Source organism: Aquila chrysaetos, chromosome 19, assembly GCF_900496995.4.
Source record: "Aquila chrysaetos chrysaetos chromosome 19, bAquChr1.4, whole genome shotgun sequence".
Lineage (NCBI taxonomy): Eukaryota > Metazoa > Chordata > Aves > Accipitriformes > Accipitridae > Aquila > Aquila chrysaetos.
Window position 1 is genome coordinate 18,486,464 of NC_044022.1, and position 14,228 is coordinate 18,500,691.

The 14,228-nt window shown below is 39.8% G+C and overlaps 1 protein-coding gene across 2 annotated transcripts in view; it reads left to right on the forward strand.

Moving 5' to 3' along the window:
* Nucleotides 1-14,228, forward strand: part of NOX4 (NADPH oxidase 4) — a 117,637-nt gene that overhangs the window by 30,796 nt on the left and 72,613 nt on the right. For both annotated transcript variants that reach the window (XM_030042543.1, XM_030042542.1), the window contains exon 11: nucleotides 93-155. In XM_030042543.1, coding sequence (XP_029898403.1) covers nucleotides 93-155 — 63 coding nt within the window. The remainder of the gene's footprint in view (nucleotides 1-92; nucleotides 156-14,228) is intronic.

Consider the following 14,228-nt stretch of genomic DNA (forward strand, 5'->3'; position numbering starts at 1 on the left):
ATGACTTTCACTTTGTATATACTAACCCATCACTGAATATTTTGAACATACCTTTTCTATCATTTTATTTTCTCTGGCTTATTTTGTTTCAGTATGTTATTCTACACTGTCCAAGAGTGTCCGCACTGGAAAGCCATCCATTCACCCTTACAATGGTAAGAAATATGATATATTTCTGTACTTTCCCTTCTATTTATATTTGGTAAGCAAATGGTCTTTATTTCCTTCAAAGTGAAAATTCCCTCCAGAAAGGCTTATGTATCATTTATGAGGGTACCAATGAATATGAAATGGCATGATTATTATGTATGACAGTACTCAATGCATATTTAATTTTCTCTACTGTTGAGAAAATGATAATGGGAACTTTTTTCAAAGTCCTCCATAAGTGAAAACCAATAATAAATAAATAAAATCCATGTGATTTTGATCATTGTTTCATAAAAGGGGTTTCAGCCATTTTTGTAGACCTTAACACAGAATAAGCACAAGTTGTAATGAGTTTTCTGTCGTCTTTCCTGTTCAATGAAAAGACATTCCTTCAACTGCCTTTTCATCAAGTTTAAAAAAGAAGTTTCTGAAATAGTCTTCTTCTTTATTTTTATATTAAGAGATATATTGATGACTTAAAAGTGATTTACCAGTGAAGTCATACAACGTTGGGATTATTACTTACTCAGCTCAATTGATCTAGAATGGGAGTTGGACCCCCGGGGAGAAAGGCTGGAATAAAGTGAAATTGTATGTAGACCTGAAGTTCTTCAGGAGTGAGCAGTGCAGAGGCCTGTGAGATGCTACCAAAAAAATCACTGTACTGCACTGGCTATGCTGTTACAAAAAGCAGAGTCTAAGGTTCAATAATAGTGGCAGCCTTTTCCTTCCAAAGGGAATAAAGGCTTTAGGATTGCCTGAAATGGATATTCTTCTTCAAGAAGACTATGGAGATAAATATTCCCACTTGATTCTTTTCTTTGGACTGATAACTCATACTTTATCCCCACTGAATTGTACCTAGCGCTATGGAACAGCTGAGATGTTTTTCTGTTACCTGAAACTCAGAGAGCACAACCAGGTCCTGTCCACTTCCAGTTCATTGGTTTTGTGGGGTGTTTTGGTTTTTTTGTTTTGTTTTTTTAATTTATTTATCTATATACTGAGCCAGGAGGCAAGTACTGTCACAGGGGAACCCACAATAAATTCCACCCAAAATAAATTTTGTGCTGTAAATCTGGGAGCGAATCTCAGGGAAGCTGCCTCAGTATAAGTTGGTGAAGCAGTATTGGCACTTGCATAGCCTGATTTTTGCCAGGTTTTCCTGGCTGTTCACTTTACCAGTAGAAAGCAGAGGCATGTGTTATTTATCTGTTGTTAACTCCAGCAGGCAATTTTTATGGCTTTCCTCTGTGTAGTGCATGAAGATAATTAGATAAGCAATGCTGAAAAATGATGTGCATTGGGTATGATGGAATGGTAGCTGTTTTTTTGTGCAGAATGATTCAGTCAGTATTTATTTATATATTTTATTCGCTTAGTGATCAGAAGATAAATTTAAAGAGCTTAGTGTAAGTCTCAGATTGCTCTTTACACTCATTTGGCCCTAGCATAGCTATATTTAATAAAGTTAGACCTGTTCTATACCAGTGGACACATCTTATTTAAACATTCATCCCAAAACATCATGTTCTTAATTTCTGACTGTCCATCTCAGTGGAAATTAAAATAATGGTGGTAATTCGATCATTAGTAGTAATTGCACAGTTTGGAAACTATGGGACTCTTAAAAAGATTTACTCTTTTTATATTAGGACACTGCTAAAACAATGGATTGTGTGATTCTAATTTCCAGAAATAATGTCATCAGAGGTTATTAGGCCTGGTTCAGTAGTCTTTTCTCTGGCAAAAATTCTTACTTGTTATGATGAGAGGTTTTATTGGAAAAGAGTCTGCTGACATGGACCTATTGGGTTAGATCATAGGATGAAGTTGAATAGGATGTTTTACTGAAGTCTGATTCTTTGCATGAGTTGAGGATTTCATCCAATATTTAAAATGGCATACTCTAATACTGCACGTTATAAAAAATTATTTTTGCATGAAAACTTCTAGATCTAGGAGCTATGGAAAACAGATCTCTTTTTGTGAGTCTGAGTTTTCTTAGTGAATATAAATAACTCATTTATATTCAGATAATGTGCAGTATATTTCCGATACGTAAGTCTAGTTGATAAATTACAGTTTGTGTAATTTTTACAGTCATGTATTAAATATGTAACATCAGAACTAGCAATTTCCACTCATGCACAATGCATTATGTTTTAAGTATGTAATACTAGACCAGGCAATTCCTGTTCATGCTCAGTGCTTTACACTTTAAAGTACAGTGATATCCTTCAGCGTAACAGCATATCCTTCAAGATCACATACATATTTTAACTATTACAAGATATGAAGTTACCACTGAGTTACTGAGCTTCATTTTTATTGCCACAAACACATTTCAGTAGAACATCAACTATGCTGGAGAAATGCTCTTATTGGGTAAATGGCTGTTTTACAGCATAATGAGGATTTGAAATGTCTAGGTTTATGACAGTCTTTTTCCCCAGCCTAAACAGGGGACAATCACTTCCACTTGTCTTTCTAGGTCATAGAATATGCCTTGGGCTGCTGTCCTGCTTAAAAAGCTTTTTTATTGTTGTTTAATATGATGCCAGGCATGGGACTGTGCTTATAGAGTCTGTAGGCAATAGTTTAACTCGGTATTTTTTCTGCTCCCATCTGACCTACTTGTAGTTACCAAGCAAGCTGGAACACTGCTGCTGCTTCTTTTCTTGGGTGATGATAACCCCTGGGTTATTTTTCAAGGCTGGTGTAGGAGCGTGGGACTCGGAGCCACAGCAGGAGCAGCCCAAGGGGCACGTGGGGTTTCAGATACTGGAAGCGCAGTGCAGCGATGACTGCAGCAGAGCTAGGGGGAAGACTGCAGCCGTCTTCCTGGTGCTGTTGTCCTGCTTAGAATCATAGAATAGTTTGGATCAGAAGGGACCTTTGAAGGTCAGCTAGTCCAATCCCTCCTGAAATGAGCAGGGACATCTTCAACCAGATCAGGTCGCTCAGAGCCCCGTCCAACCTGACCTTGAATGTTTCCAGGGATGGGGCATCGACCACCTCTCTGGGCAACCTGTGCCAGTGTTTCACCACCTTCATTGTAAAAGATTTCTTCCTTATATCTATGCTTATATCCTTATATCTAAATCTACCCACTTTTAGTTTAAAACCACTACCCCATGTCCTATTGCAACAGGCCCTACTAAAAAGTCTGTCCCCAGGCTCTATGTGATGTCCTGTCTAAGCTGATGAAACATCTCACTGTGCCTGGAGTATGCTTAAAAGGCAAGAAGTGACCAGTTCTGGCATATCTTTTTACTCTAAGCGAGGACTAAAGTGGAAAGGAAGGGGTGAGTCAGCGTGAAGAAGTCATGCAGATATTTTAATAGTCCCTTCCCTTTTCGAGGTTGTGTAATATTTACAGTTTAGCTCAGTTTCTTACATAATGCCGGGGTGGAGGAAAACACTGGGAGGCTGTGTAAAGGGCCTGAACCCCCTCCCATTGCACTCTGGCAAAGCTCCCACATGTTTCACTTGGAGCCAGAGGGAGCGCTGAATCGTAACCAAATGAACATAAAGAGGTAGGCATTGTTCAGAAATGTGTGCAGTGGTGTTTATTTTCTTTTCCTTTTTGTCAATTGAAAGCATTATTCCCCCTGCTGATGGAAGGAATGAGGAGAATTCATTGGTGCAAAATGCACATGAGAATTTGAAGAAACAAAATCCATGTTGCTGTGAACTCAGAGCTGCCAGTTTGGCTTCTTTGCTAACCTGTGACCTGGCTCAGCCATCAAAGGTTCCATGTCACAGAATCACAGAATGGTTGAGATTGAAAGGGACCTCTGGAGATCCTCCTGTCCAACCCTCCTGCTCAAGCAGGGCCACCTTGAGGCAGTAGCCCAGGACTATATCCAGATGGCTTTTGGATATCTCCAAGGATGGAGACTCCACAACCTTCCTGGGCGACCTATTTCAGTGCTCGGTCACCCTCACAGTAAAAAAGTGTTTCCTTGTGTTCAGAGGGAACCTCCTGTGTTTCAGTTTGTGCCCATTGCCTCTTGTCTTGCCACTGGGCACTACTGAGAAGAGCCTGGCTCCATCCTCTTTGCACCCTCCCTGCAGGTATTGATAGGCATTGATAAGGTCCCCTTGAGCCTTCTCTTCTCCGGGCTGAACAGTCCCAGCTCTCTCAGCTTTTCCTCATAGGAGACATATTCCAGACCCTTCATCATCTTTGTGGCCCTTGGTTGGGGTCTCCCCAGTGTGTTCATGTCTCTCTTGTAGTGAGGAGCCCAGAACTGGTCACAGTACTCTCAAGTGTGGCCTCACCAGTGCTGAGTAAAGGGGAAGGATCACCTCCCGTGACCTGCTGGCAGTGTTACTTGTACACTCTGAAATCCAGGCACTCAGAGATCTCAATTTTCTCTCATGATTGATGTGGAAGGTGACATTTTTTAACTCCATTTTTGAAGTGTCCTTCCACTGGTTTTTATCCACTAGTGACTTTGTATTCAGTACCGTGACTCCTTGACTTTGTTATACATTGGAAAGGCTGGGAGTGGTAGTGAAGGGATGGATGACCCAACGCCTGGGATTCCTGCAAGTGACCTGCTGGCCAGCTCTAGGTAATTCATAGTGGGCTACTCACTTCATATTGTCTTCATTGCTCCATTGTCTTTGATTTCACTTTAGCAAAATGCTTTCTTTTTAACATGTTTTTCTATGCTTTTTTCACCGGTTTCTGTACACAACTGTACACAACTGTTACTATGCTGTTTAAGACAGTGTGAGTAACATTTTCAGTCCTGTATGCCCTTTAGTCCTGTACGTCCAATTTACTTATTTTAGATAGGACATCATTGCATCTTACAATTGAACCTGAGCAGAATGCAGTCAGCTCCAAGATATTTTGAACTGTAGTGGGGAGAAACATTTTCTGTAAATAAATATTTTAATTGAGGGTTTGTAAAGGGACAGATGATTTTTGTGTGTTTCCACTTGATGAACTCTTCTAAAGAGATTTGTCTTTCAGACCAAGTGCACAATACAGTCTGGAGATCAGACCATCCAAAGAAATATCAGAAATCTTCTCTTTAGTGCTCTGCTTCCTGAGACTGACATTTCTTTACACTTTTGCAGATGATAGTGTGGAACTCATCTGCTGTGGAATACAGTTTAAATGTCATTGTCTATAACGATCTTTAAAGCCCTTGGAAAAGAAAACAAGTGCCAGCAATAGTACAAATTTCTGGTAGTAAGGGTGGTCCTTCATTACAGTTCATATATCCAAAACATTGCTTCTACTCTTTAGCATACAAAGCCTCACCTCTTATCAAAACTAAGAAAAAAAATTAGTTTATGGATATTCTTCCATCTTTTTTTTTTCCTTTTTGGAAAGCGTTTGTTTCCCCGACTTCGTTTTGGTTGCTCTTCGTTCTAACCTGTATGAACAAGACGAGACTAAGGCTTGCTGTTTATGGTAGCATTGGTTTTCTTTCCATCTCCATCTTATATTTTTCACTTTGTATTGAGTTCCCTCTCTTTCCAGACAGTTAACCACACTACTGATTATTTGCAGCAGCATGAAACCATGGTACTGACCATTTATGGCTGCTCGCTTCCTTTTTTTGCTAATGAATGACTTCAGAAGTAGATTCCCATTTAGAATATATATTAGTGTCTTAGCAGAAAAAGTGACTTCTCTTCTATGTTTTTGGAATTTCTTGCGTTGGCATGCAGTGATTGGCAGTAAGCCTCATGGAAATAGCCTTGTGTTTTGCAGATGTTAAGTGCTTCAGAAGATGTTCTGGGTTCTTTCATGTGGTCTCTGCTGAATCTACTACAGAGTCAATGCAAGCCACAAACTCTCACAAGCTGCAGTTTAGACATCTTGGCTACCAAAAAAGACTGGTGTCTATTCCCAGCACCTCATAAAGCTTGGTAACCTTGTTGTTTCAGTAGTGTTGATTTGCTTGTGGCAAAAGAAGGTAGGGAACAGTTGCATCACTTCATGTGGAACTTAGAGGAGCCAAATGTAGATCCGCTGAATCGCATTATTGCATTGACTAGAGAAGGTGCTACAGTTAGTCCCTGGGAATCCCCCCTCGGATGCTGTGGGTGCTGGAGAGGAGGGAGTCCTTAGGAGTTTCTGGGAACTGAATTCTGCACTCTGTAGTTCCTGTCTAGTGATTTCAGTGACCTGAGCACAATTCCTTTCTTCACTGAAGTCACTCAGGCAAATAATCCATATTGAATTTCTCTGAGATTCAGGACATCATTTTGTTGGAAGTGGTGAAACAATAAATCTTAGCCCACTGAGCTCAGGCTCTTCAGGCAGAGAAAAAGCATTGCCTGGTTTGTATAGGTCAACCTTCCACTGACTGACTTGACATAGAAATTTCATTCCTTTCTCCATCGTTCCTCCTGACCCAGCACCATTGGTAGGATGCCCCCTCCCATCCTGCAGTTCCCCTTTAAGTATCCAGAATCCCTTTTGGAATCAACTAAAAAGCCACCTGTTATTAAGATAAAAGGCTTAACATGAAGATGTTAATCTACATTGTTAGAAGTTGACTGTCTATGTAGAAAAAGTACCACCTATTCTGCTCCTGTGAACAATGCAACCTTAAATATTTTGGATAAATGTCCTTGTACTTATATCTATAAAGCTGTCCAGGACCTCATCTGTCATTCCAAGAGATCTATATCCTGAGCTTGATGTTGTCTTTTCAGATTAATACTGTTTTAACATTGAAGTCATCCATCGGTGACTTTTTTTTTAACACATGCATGCGTCCCAAGATACTCTTGTTGATACTCAAAGATAACTTGCATAAACTCTTGTTGAGCTTTCTCTGCCTCTCTGTTTAAGACGTACACTGCATATCCACTGATTAGTAGCTTTGTGAGATAGAGTTAATAGAGGCAGATGTCATGGAAGTGGCACATATAAAGCAAAAAATAAAACCAAAACAAAGAACCCAAAGCAAACACCCCAGCCTTCAGACTCCAGGACTTTATGAAATATCTGCTTTATATTACATGAGTGGCTGCTTCTTCAGATCCTCCAAAGAGTTTTGGCTCTTCATTCAATGTCTAGATCCTAGTTCTGGTAGTAGGTAAGCAGAGACCAACTACCTGCAATAGGTAGTTTGAAACTTTCTTTGAAACTAGGAAGTTTTCTCCTGTGTTATAATGTGCTCTGACCTCCCCTACTTCAAGTACTGCATAAGAAATCTGGTTTTAAATCCCATTGAAGTATAAGCTGGAAGAGTCCGGTAATAAAAAGCTCCAAGAAGTTCTGCCCTTTTGCTGGTTCTCCATTTTTTTGCACAGATGGTTAATTTGAAGCAGATCATATCAGGAGGATTTGTGACGTCTTTCTTCCTGTCCTTCCACACAGAGTTCTGTATGACTAAGAAAAGAAAGTCTGGAGGGAGTTGAATTCTCTGCTCATATACATAGATGGTCAAATCCTTGCTACGTCATTTACGGCATGTAGCAAGTTAGGAGGCCAGTATGTGTGTGATTTTTAATAAATCAAAGCTGAGTTTTCAGGAGGGGAGAGGACAAATTTGCATATGCAAATACTCAGATCCACAGACAAAACCCAGATATATATTACTGAAGAAGAATACTTGACTGATTAGTATCCAAATTAAAATTCTATAAAGTAATAATTGCTTAACCCCGGGCAGAGAAACACTTAAGTCCATTAATCATCTCAGAGTAGGTAGAAGAATTACCTGAAAGAGGTTTCTGGATGTACATGAGAAATTATAATACTGTACCTAAATGTCTCAGAGCTATTACTTATTCATACATTTTCTACCTTTAAGGTTTTTGTTTTGGTTTGGTTTGATTTTTTGTAGATTGAGTTTTCCTTGTTACCTCCGCACCTCTAAGTCCATTTGGTATCTGGATTTAGGCATGATGGGATTACAAGATGATGGCCCTCATCTGTATATTTACATTTTTGGGCTTGATGCCTTGTCAGAAAGCTCTCAGCAAATAATACACGAGTATAAACAATGTCACAAGTAACACATTGGTTTTGTAAGAGAAAACCAGTGTTCTGTGGAACCAAGGTTGTCTTTATCCCTGGATAATCCAGAGTTCATTTAAAGTCAATAAAAGTATTAATAGTTTGGCAGTGAAGTTTTAGCTCTAAGCTGCTTTTAAGCAAGAAATTTTGTACTGCGCAAGAAGCAAAACCAGAGATGATGGAGAAGCACATGTCCTGTACTGTAAACTTGAGAAATAAACTATCCACAACAGGAAAAGCCTAGGGGCCAAATTCTGAAATACTTCATAAAAAAAAAAAAAAAAAAAAAGAGAAGTTATTGGAAGTTTCCCTGAGTAAAAAGTATGTAAGGACATCAAGAGCTAAGTTCATACTGACAGATAAATACAATAAAAACAAAATCTCACATGATGACATTCTAATAAGATTTGTTAAATATCTTGTGCAAATGGTTATGAAACTTGTCTTTATGAGATGATTTACAGAGCATTTAGGGAAATGCAGATATTGTGAAGTATCTTGCTGGCAAACTAAAGAAATCCCTAGAGCTTGTCTGCTTTTCATAGAAGTAGTAGAAAATCTAGCAGCTGTTTGACAAAGAATTTAAGTAAAACAAAAATAAAATAGATTAATATTTCAGATGCCTTTAGTACTTCCTTAGACTTGTTTGTTTGGTTTGGTTTTGGGCTTAATAGTTTTGGGATGTGTATAAAAACCCTAAGTAAACCTTCACTTTCATTTAAACTTATAAATCTGACTCTTTTGGGTCAAGGGAGCACAGAAATTATTACATTCAAGTTCACTAAATCCTGAGTCCTCCTTCAGCAGATACTTTAATCCAAAGGTGTCAGATCCCTCTCATAAGTAGTTTTTTTTCTGATACTATGAAAGTAAATTTACAATGCATAACAAGCATCTACTGACTTTAGCAGAGAAGTGTGTTTTCTCCCGTCAGAGGTAGTGCTTCTAGGTTACCTGCTAAGTCAGGTCAAAGAAAGGTCTAGGAAGTGCAAGAGAACGTCAAAATGAAAAAAAACCAAGCACAACTTTTAAGCATGAATACAGTTAACATGTGGACAAAGTATCAGAGGAAATGAAGTGCCCTGCCTCTTGCTGTCCTAAAATTAAGACCAGCTGACTGGCTGGGATCTGTGCTTTAGGCTGGCAAAATACTGTGTGTGCTGGTAGGGTAGTTTGGAGAGACACAGCATTCCTCAAGGTGCTGGTGATCCGACTAGAATACCTATCGATGCTTTGATGGTTCTTTCCATGAGTGCCTCATACCACTGGGAGCCAGTTAGCGCAAGTCTGGAGGTGGCCGATGGTTTCTGCTCAGGGATGATGGAGAAGGAGCCTTTTGTGCCATCCAGTTTTCCCTGTTCGTGCATTTGTCAGCTCAGCACGGTGTTGCTTGGCAATGTATCCGGATACCCTTGGAGGACTTGGAGAGGCAGCCTTGGGCAGAAACGTTGCTCCGCTGCTTTTTACTCCTTCAGGGACAAAGGCTTGCATCCTGAGCGTCCCATAAGGAAGTGGTTTGTTTTTTCCCCTAGCTAGCAACTTGAAATGCATAAATTATATGGGCTGAATATTGCTAGGATTGAAACATTTTTACTATATTATAGGGAGTTGGACTTGATGATCCTTATGGGTTCCTTTCAACTTGTGCATTGTATGATTTGTGATCCTGTGAAATGTAATGTGTCTCCTGGGGTGAAAGGGTAGTCCGCAAGTTTTTTACCGTGATTGAACTGCAGAGGTAAAGAAATACTGACTAGTCTGTAGAAGTGTATCTTTGTAGTGCATCTGTAGCAGCAATAGAGTAGCAGTTGGGCTATTACAGACTTACTAGAAAACAAATAAAGTAATTTCATATTATTTTTTCAACAGTGTATCTATTTTATGCAACTATTGGTCTATTTACAATCCTAATCTATTACAGTAAAGATCTGTGTTTTCTTGTGGTGCAAGAGTGAAATCAAGGAACAAATGCTCATAGATTGAGACCTAAAAAAAAAAAAAAGATTGTTGAGAGTAATTTAACAACTGAGACTGCAGGGAGTGAAGTAGCAAATGCTGAACTACAGATTCACAGGAATTAGTGGGTGTGGGTTTGTGGTTTATGTTACAGAAGAAGTTAGACCCCAGATGACCAGAACAATCCTTCTTGGCACTGCAGCTGACCAGTGATGCATCCTGAGCATCCCACAGTGCTATGGTGTGTTTTTTCCACTAGCTACACTGCAGGTGTTTGGGGTGTACAACAAGGAGTATAAGGGAATGGAAAGTGAAAGGGAAAATTGTTTGGGGTATGTTTCTGCAGCTGGACTGCTTGCAAGGAGTCAGCTCTGCAATGGGAGGGCTCTGGCTGAAGCAATGAGTGTTCAAGGCATGGTGGTCTTGCCTTGATCATCCAGACACCCTTGACACTTAAATCATGCTCCGTGGTTAGGATTTCCCCACGTTCAGAGATGTTATAATGTCTGCTGATGTCTGCCAGTTAAATTAGGAGAGCTGTAAGGCCAAATCTCTAACAGGGAAAGCTCTTAGACAAAATCCGATCTATAAAGTAACACGAAACAGGAAAATAAACAGAGCCATTTTAGAGAATCTCCTAGCCTTTGAGGCAGAGAGGTATTTAGAAGAGTAACTCCTCAGATTAACTTTTTTTCCTCTGAAATTTGCTTCTTATGGGATTCATTAGTTAAAACAGGGGTAACCCGGTGTAACAGAGTTCACCTCCTATGAGTCAGACTGAAGTCTAGCTACTATTTTTTGGCTACCTTTATATAGCATGCCTGTGTTTGTCATCACTCCTCTTCATTTTCTGATGTCAGGATGAATCATTTTAGGAATGTTTATATCAGTTCTGTATGAAACCAGACAAGCTACAGCTTTCTGAGCTTCCGAGGTTCACATTTTCTTGTCAGTTGACAAAGTTGAAAACCTTTACTTTTCTTTTTTTTTTTTTCCCTCTACAGGAGGGAAAATAAGTTGGTTGTGTTTAGTTCTTTTTTTCCCCTCAATTCTGCCTCTTTCCCAAACATGCTAAGTCTTTAATGTGTTTTTCTTGATCTGTGTAAGGGTTCGTCTGAGTCCGGAGCAAGGATATGCTGATGAAACGGGGTTCACGGTGCAGCTGGTTTACCCTGGCAGGTGGGCAGAGGGATGGAAAAAGATCAGGGGCTCAGCAGTGTTTACAGTCCCTGCCAGGATATCTGCAAATCCATATTAGGATCATATTGTGGCTTTTTCCCCAAAGTGAAAGCCTTCTTTGAAGGAGTTTCCCTATGTTTAAACAAACTCCACAGTGAGATTTTTAGTTCCCCAAATCAGACAAAGATGAGGTTTCACTTTGTTCTTCCAGCTGTGGCATAGATATTCTTTGTAACTTTGGGCACTATTCAGGCCACCTGCTACAGCATCAAACACAGAAGTTGGTGTTTACTGTGGTGTATCAGTTTGAGAGCGGTGTCTCCACAGGAACTTGTAAGGAGCTTTATTTGCAGAGCTACATGGGGGTACATAACCTGGGCATCCCTTGCATCTCCTTTTTTCTGATAATAGGTGTTCTGCAGTGTTATCCTGGTGTATGCATTAGTGCTTCTGAGAGAGTGCATGTAATCGTGTTCACAGTGTAAAACTGATAAATAAAATACATTTCAAGTATGTAGTAATCTAGTAGTGCATTAAACATTAGTTAATTAGATTATTAAGATTGTTAAAAATGATCATCTATATTTTATCTCAGCATAGATAAATAGTAGAGCTACAGCCACCGGTGAGTGTAATTAATTTGGTGGTTTATAAGCATAAAATTCTCCAGGGATTGTTGCAAATTCCCTATGTGATAATTTGCATTTGTATTTCAAGTTAGCTTGAAAAAAAAGGAAAAAAAATGTGGAAAGGTGTTTTTTCATCAAGATATAGAACAATCTGTATTCCATTAGTTTTAACTACATATAAAATACAATTCTCACTGCTTTGAATGTGAAAATACATACCAAAAAAAATAAAAATAGGCATTGTAAACTTGGTCACATGTGATTAACAGCTCTGAGGAAATCTACCAAGTTTCCAATGCTAAGAACATAGTTTGGTTCCTCTGGGGGTGTAAATCTGCACAGCTCTGTTAAATTTAACAGAATTCCTTCAGTTTTCAATTGTTTTTGGAGGATGACAAATGCTGGCAGATATTCTGATTAGTGTAGACGTTCCTACCTGTGAAATCTTTCACTTTTTAAAGGTATAGATAGCTTGAGGTTAGAATAAGATTAATTTAGCTTCACGTAATTACACTATCTATCTGCCAGTTAATTTGTGTACCATAGCATTTTAATCAAATGAGTGCGGCAAATGAGGTTCATTTAACTCTTCAAAATGCAGAAAGAGCTACTGAAAATCTTACCACTTGTGATCTTTTGTTTAACAACGTCTAATGTCCCTTCTCATTACAGACTATTCAAGTTAGTGATTTACCTGTTTGGAAAACATTGTTTATTTAAGGAAAAGAAAGTAAGAGAAAAGTATTTTTTTATTTTAAGATTGGCTAATCTTTACAATTTCCTCTTGGGCAGTGTACTGGGCAATAAGGAAAAAATAAGGGGCTGCGTGCAGCTCTTGCTACAGTACAGTTAATAGTCACTGGATTTTTTCTTAGGGCTCCCAGATTAAAAGGGTCAGGGGGAAATGCAAGTACTATTTGCCAAAACACATTTTAAAAACAATTTTAGTTCTTTTTGTTTACAGCTGCAGACAGGACATCATGCGTTGCTGAGGCCACTTTGATATGCCTTTATTTGACCAAGGCTCATATCATTATTCTCTTGATTTCCAATTCAAGAGGCTGCTTCAGCTTGTGCTTTTCTTCATGGAACATAAATAGATGTCAATTTAAATGTGTGTATGAACTGACTGTAATAAGGATCTTGAAGCAGTGTTTAGCTGTGCAGTGTTTTAAAGATGAGATATGGCAAATTAAGAGTAAAATAGGTGATCAGAGACTTAGATATGTAAAAATGGACAAGAGCATCATAATTCACAAGATTTTTGACACTTTCTCATAAAATCCTCATAGAGAAATTGATGGAGTGCAGAGTAGATGAATAGGCAGGGAGGTGGGTGGAAAACTGGCTGAACTGCTGGGCTGAAAGGATTGTGATCAGTAGCATGAAGTCCAGCTGGAGGCCAGTCAGTAGTGGTGTACCTCAGGAGTCAATATGGGTTTGCAAATGCTACAAAACTGGGAAGAGTGGTTGAAACACTAGGTGGTTGTGCTTCCATTTGAGTGACCTTGAGAGGCTGGAAAAATGGGCTGACAGTAACCTCATGAAGATCATAAAAGGGAATTGCCAAATCCTGCCGCTGGTGAGGAATAACCCCAGGTACTAGTCCATGTTGGGAACTGACTGGCTGGAAAGCAGCTCAGCAGAGAATGACCAGGGAGTCCTGGTGGACACCAAGTTGACCATGAGCCAGCAACGTGGCCTTGCAGCAAGGAAGGCCAACAGCCTCCTGGGCTGTATTAGGCAGAGCATTGCCAGCAGGTCGAGGGAGGTGTCCCTTCTCCTCTGCTCAGCACTGGTGAGATATATGTGGAGCTATGTGTCCAGTTCTGGGATATCCAGTACAAGAGAGACATGGACATATCGGAGCACAAAGGGCCATGGAGATGGTTAAGGAACTGGAGCATCTCTCATATGAGGAGAGGCTGAGAGAGCTGGAACTGATGGAGGAGTGAAGAAAACAGAGCCAGACTCTTCCCAGTGGCACCCAGTGACAGGACAACACGAACTGAAATACAGGAGGCTCCATCTGAACATAAGAAAAAACCCCACTTTTTCTGTGAGGGTGGCACAGGTTGCCCAGAGAGGCTGTGCAGTCTCCATCCTTGGAGACATTGGAAGCGCAGCTGGACACTGTCCTGGGCCACCTGCTCTCGCATACCCTGCTTGAGCAGAAGGATTGCAGTAGCCAGTCTCCAGAGGTGCTTTCTAGTCTCAGCTATCCTATGATTCTGTGTTTTCATGGAAAAGGTTAAATATCTGAGATGATATTTTCATTGCACTTCATTACACGTGCCCAGTGGTCTGTTAAT